This window comes from Monopterus albus, unplaced genomic scaffold (genome assembly GCF_001952655.1).
Source record: "Monopterus albus unplaced genomic scaffold, M_albus_1.0 scaffold60.1, whole genome shotgun sequence".
In the NCBI taxonomy this organism is placed as follows: Eukaryota; Metazoa; Chordata; class Actinopteri; order Synbranchiformes; family Synbranchidae; genus Monopterus; species Monopterus albus.
In genome coordinates this window covers 1,677,617-1,683,667 of record NW_018127940.1, presented here as the reverse complement: position 1 = coordinate 1,683,667, position 6,051 = coordinate 1,677,617, and the positions used below count along the sequence as shown (strand labels likewise).

At 37.4% G+C, this 6,051-nt stretch overlaps 1 protein-coding gene across 6 annotated transcripts in view; it reads right to left on the bottom strand.

The window, feature by feature from the left end:
* Positions 1-1,846: 1,846 nt before the first annotated feature.
* LOC109961965 (neurexin-1a) overlaps positions 1,847-6,051 on the bottom strand; it is a 241,003-nt gene continuing 236,798 nt past the window's right edge. For 2 of the 6 annotated variants that reach the window (XM_020603260.1, XM_020603262.1), the window contains one exon: positions 1,850-4,423. In XM_020603260.1, the coding sequence (XP_020458916.1) occupies positions 4,119-4,423 (305 nt within the window). In that variant the 3' untranslated portion in view covers positions 1,850-4,118. Of the gene's footprint in view, positions 4,424-6,051 lie in introns of all 6 variants that reach the window. The other 4 variants (XM_020603259.1, XM_020603261.1, XM_020603263.1 and 1 more) reach the window with 3 other exon arrangements.

Here is a 6,051-nt window from a genome sequence, read left to right as displayed (position 1 = left end):
CAAGCACATCATTCACACATGTACAGTAGGAGAGGGAAACATTACACAGATGAAGAAAGAGAAAAGGACAACATGCACACAAGAGAGAGCGAGACTGAAGAGACTGGAACTTTTGGAGGACAAAGATCTGGAATGAGGCACAAACAGCCAGGGGAGAAAAAAGGGCCCCAGGAAGACACAGAGATGGTCCAGCACAGACGTAAAGCTCACAGAGTGAGGTGGAAATATTTTCCAAATTGATAAAATTTAGATGTGATGCAATTAAATCATTTCTAAGCACATGTTTGTTTTGTTTTTTTACCTAGTGTGAAGCAAACAGAACACTAGAGAACAACACACTCTGACAATTAAGCCCAATTTATTATGCCAGGAATGAGTGCAAAAGAGGAACAATGGGCTTCACTAGGAAAGTAAGGTTTGAAATTTACTACATAAAATACCAGGAGGTCTATAAAAACACTTGAAACAATTTTACATAATAAAACAGGGAGAGTGTGGTCTGATAAAATGGGGGATTAATAGAACATAATTCAACTTAAGAGCCCAACTGTTTGCAGGGGTGAGGACTATGACTGCATGGCTGCCACCTGACAGAAGTAATAGTCATTCAAGATAACAGAACTGAGATCAAATAAAAATGTAATCAGATTGACTGTTTTTGCATTAAAAAGCAGCCTAAAAACATTTTCTGTGCTTCCTCATGCAAAAGATGTTGTTACGGTAGCATGTTTATATCATTAAGAATATTTTAAGGCACATTTTTAGAAACTGGACTTTCTGCATTATATTTAATCTTCTCACCAGTACACAACATTATCTGAAGTCCCCCCCCCCTTATATACAGTCCTATTTTTAGTCTGACTTTAGTCTAATGTGTGATATGTGTTAGCAAGCACCTGGCCTGCTGAATGTACTTGAATGATACTACGTCATGAGAGAATTTCCATATGGAGATCAGTAACAAATCACACATTATGCATTATCACATTAGGAAGCTGCTTGAGCTGCTGGTGAAGAGCTGTGACAGTCAGGGGGAACTCTCTTGAGGAACCATCTGTGACTGTGTCATACCTTTGTGCTTTTATTCCTGTTCATATCCACTGTGCTATACCAAGACTTAAAGTAGTAACTATGATGTGAACCTTTAGTTCATTTACACTGTAGATGAAACAAACACCACTTCTGCTAACTTTGTCTGTATTCGCACCCTTAGAGATGTGCTCTGTGTGTCAAGTGATGCTTCACTGTTAAGTACTCTAGTTGATCCTTGGTCAGATCATCACTGATTATCATTAGACTTTTGGTTAGTTTTTTCACTGTGAGGTCGAGAGTTTGCGACTTTAATTTAAAATCAATTTCAAGTAATAGCTTAGTGCTAAAAGTTCATTTAGCCAGACGAGTAATGCGGTGCCTTATCTGATGGACTGCACTCAGATAAAAATGTCTGAGCTTAGATATATTTAAATGCAATAAATAGAGTTTTTCAAAATGCCCTAAGCATATCTTCTAACCTAGTTGCGATGCATTTTATACAGTTATTTTTATTTCAATTAACAAAAGTGGGGAGGGCAAAGCAATGCAACATTTCATGCAATAAAACTATTCATAGCCTGTCCAGAAAACAAAGATGGGCACATGTAGCTGTACTCGAGTAGCATGGGAGTCCCACATAAACAGACTTGACTTGCAATACAATACTGGCAATACAGACTTCTTGCTCATGGTTATTTACTAAACTGAAAACCTGTTAGTGTGCACACCAGCTGTCAAATGATGCAGTGTTGATAATGTTACTGATTACATGTATATGCTACAATATCACAGGGTTGATAAAGCTAAGAAATATAAAGGTTTTGCACTCTGCGTGCAGTTTGCCTTGGAAGGGCACAATATCAGTAGATTTAGATTCAGTTTCCATATTTATCTCCAGGTTCATAGAATTCAACATGGGAAAAGTTTGATGGTCTGTGGGAGCTCAGTGGAACACAGTCTTAACCCACTATAAACCTTTATTAGTTAATACACTGGATATAATGCTCATTAACTTGAAAACATTAAAGACTTGAGACTTGATTTAGACTCCAATTTAAAGACTTGAGATGTGACTCAGACTCTTCACCCAAAGACTTTGCACTTGAATCAGACTCTAAATACTTCACATTTGACTCACACATACTTTGTGTGACACATGAACATCTCCGTGAATCAGCCACTGTAGATTTTTACATGTGCAGTCGAGCCTAAACTTTTTTAGGCTACATTAGCCACCACTATCAGTACACACCAGAATCTCCCACTGAACTCCAGCAGTTGAGTTGCATTTTGGGTAATGTACTATAGATCCTGTGTTTTGGCAAAGAAGGAGAAGATGCCAAAAACTGTGCCTTGTGAGCCACACATACTCTTTTAATGCTTTTAATGTTGTAAAGGCCATCAGCTCAATAACAAAATGCAAATCATAATACCTGCATGTTCCAATAGACTGGTTTAAGTTCACTTAGGTAATATTTTATTTTTCAAAACTAGACTTTATACTTGATTTTTATATGGGGTACAAGAAGGAGTTACAGTTAAACATAAAACACTCAAGAGGAAATAAAAGAGGAGCAAACAAATAGAATTTATAATTATCATTTATAGTTCATAGTCATTTTTCCTCATACTCATTCCAAGTACAGGTCTCTGGAAAGGAGAGCTGACTGACAGAATGACAGAACAAACACAGAACAGTTGGAATGGAGACGTATCTGAGCTATTCTCCTCAGGTTTTGCATCAGCCCAAGCACATCGGACAATCTTATAATACCACTTGGAAATACACACAGCAAGTTAATTTATCATAATTATCATCATTATTCACCATCAGTGCTCATATTCTTGGTCTTCATTCTCACTCATCTAAGTCAGGACTGAAGAGGAAGGCAGTGATTCTACCAGTATCCTTAAAAAATCCATGCACCTCTGCTATCAGTGCCTTATGGAGTTTCTGGGAACAGTTAGGCTACTGTTGGTCCAGGATCATCTATCTCAGGTTGGCATTTGTATAAAAACTATTTAGGAACACATGTAAAAACAGGGGAGAATCAAATTATTATTCAACTGAAAAAATGCAGATGTCCTCATAAAATCCTCTATGACTAGCAACACTTAATAACACTTATGTCTTCTTTTTGTCCTTTTATAGTTTTATTCCAAAATGGTTGAGGAGCAGTTATAGTTTGCATCATCTATACAACAGGCTATAAAACACCACTTTGTCACAGTCCAGAAAGCACATATAGATGTACTGTATATAAACATATGTACTGTTATAAGATAATTTTGCGTGCATGGCTCCCGAATGATCACTTTCGAGACATCCTCAGGATTCAGAGGAAACCTTCTGTTGAATTCACATGATGTGAAAACAAAGGCCTCCAGATTTCGTACTGGCACAATGGACATAATCTTCTTTTAATCGTCCTTCAAGAGAAACAGCCGCCCACTGTCATCTTCACACTGCGGGGGCTCAGTTAGCCAAGTATTAGTCTGTGCCGACTATCAGTCACTCTCTGGTCAGGACCTTGGCTGATTCCACCAACATCCATCAGGGATTTATTTTTTCTCTTTGAATTCATCATCACCAGCTTTTCTTTACTTTTCATCCACGGTAAATGTTTGATGTGTTTATGTATGTATTTATTTATGCATTGTGTCATTTTTTTCTAGGAAGAAAGTCTCAACAACACAAACACAGGCAATGGAATGAAAAGATGGTAATTTGTGCTCCTCTGTTTACCAGAAACAAGGGAGTTAGATCATATTATCCTGGTCGAGGAAACAAGTCACAGATGGGTTATGCTGTTTGGTTGACATGTTAGATATGCAATCAGTTCAATTGTAATTGGTCACCAGAGCCATTTTCATGTCAGTCTTTTTCTGGAGTGTATATTTTTTTTGTCTCAAGTCTAAAGTTATTTTTCATTTTTCATATTTACTTTTCAGAGCATTGTCTTATAGGAAAAAAAACTGACTAAATAATGTTCATTTTTGTTATTATACTGTACACGTGTTGAGGTCCTGATTTGTGTTTTTGATAAATGTTTCAATTGGTCTGGCAAAGACCAAAGCTGTGACAATCACACGTAATACTCCTTGTCCTTGTTCTTCTTGTTCTTGCTTGAGGTCTTTGCGGTGTTGACTGGTTTCTCTTTGACTATGGTGCCGTTGGACTGCGCCGAGTTGCTGATGTAGTTGCGACTCTCGTCTACATGGTATGAACCTTCGTCTCTGTTCCGGTATTTGTACATTGCATACAGCAGGATGAGAATACACAGTGCTGCTGCTGCTACAATGCCGACCACCATCCCTGTTGTGCTGCTGGACTCCCTGAAGACCTCCGATGTGCCTGGGTAACCCTTTGGTGCAGCACCGGTCGGGTTGGCTGCAAGGAAGAAAAAGACATGATTACCACAAATGCACTCACTATTGTTTACTTTATATCGTTATTGTTATAACCACATTTATGGTAGTGAATGAATGTGTTTCTTTTAGCTGCATGTGTGGATCAATATCTCAGTTTAATGTTGAATGATAGTGTAGACATAATGTCTTTAAGGTTGCTAAAGCTAAAAGTAGATCTTGGCTAGGATTAGTTTTCCTCTCTAACAGAAGCGCATGCAGTTTCACAGTGACCAGGGTCAGTGGTAAGGACGAGAGGGCCCCGGATGTAAAACTAAAATTTGAGTCTTATACTGTATCATAAAACAATCTCCTTGGTATGTCAGCTAAAACTGCCAAAATAACCCTCACAGTTAATTATAGTACCAAAACCCAAAGTTAATTTTATTATCAAACTCTTAAAAGCAATTTATTTAAAAAACAAAAAAACAAAATCACTCTAGAAATTATATTGAAATACTACACATTCATTTGTGCAGCAATCTTTAGAAATTAATGTTCTCTGTTAGGACTTTTAATAAATACAGGAGTTAGACATTTTTAAAGACTTTACCTTAAGTACATGGCTGTTACTTGTCTAAGAGATGGGGTGACCGTGCTTTCACTGTGGCCATTCCTAAACTGTGCAACAGTTTACCACCCGTCTCCATTACACTCTAATACAGACCTGGTACTTTTTAAATCTAAAGACTTTTTACATTAGCCTTTAGTTCCTGGTAGAGTCCTGCCACCTTTTAGTTGCCTTTGTTTTCTTTTTATTGCATTATGTATTTTATGTTTTTGATTTTTGGTATTTTGTGTAAAGAACTTTGAGGTGTATTTAAGTGCTATATAAATAACTGAACTGTAATTGTTCATAAATAAGTGAAGTGAAGAAGAATGACATTTGTAGGCTACAGATTTGTTAAATTGATAGGCAAAGCTGACAAGAGCACTGATGCTGCAATGATTCAGAGAGAAGTACTGTGAAAAGCTCACAGCTCATTACGTTTTACAGCACATTCATGAATGAACAGACCGTTTTCACAAAATCCACTAAACATACTAGCAGTATGAAGTATCACATAGTGTTTGAAAATAAATCTTTCAGGAATAAACAATTCTTCAATTGACTCAGCAGATCTTGCCAAAGGCTGTCCCCACTTCTGTTCCTAAAAGGTGCCATTCATTGGAGCATGTTCTGAAAGCATGTCAGTCCCCTGATATCATTTGGTTCCACTGACACATCCCTCTGTGTGTTTTTGTAGCAGTCATCAGTTCTGCTTAAGCCCTCGTTGTTGCATTTGTGAAATCCAAACACTCAAAGTTAACATTTGGAAATGAAAGCACTCCAGTTTCACTGGATTGGAGCAAAAACCTGTTGGATTTACAGCTGGGTTCTGATTATAATGTTGCCGATGGGAACATGTTCTGCTTCGAGTTGCATTTAATCTGGACAAAGTAACAATGACAACAGAAACCTGAATAACTGTGTTGAGTTGTAGGTCTGAATTATTTCTTCTGTGTTGATTGAATGGATATTAATGTTATTCAGCAGCTTTACAGTCCACTTTGTTGCTACTGCTCCTTTTACTTGGCCTCAAAGTGCTGAAACACTTGTACAGAGTTATG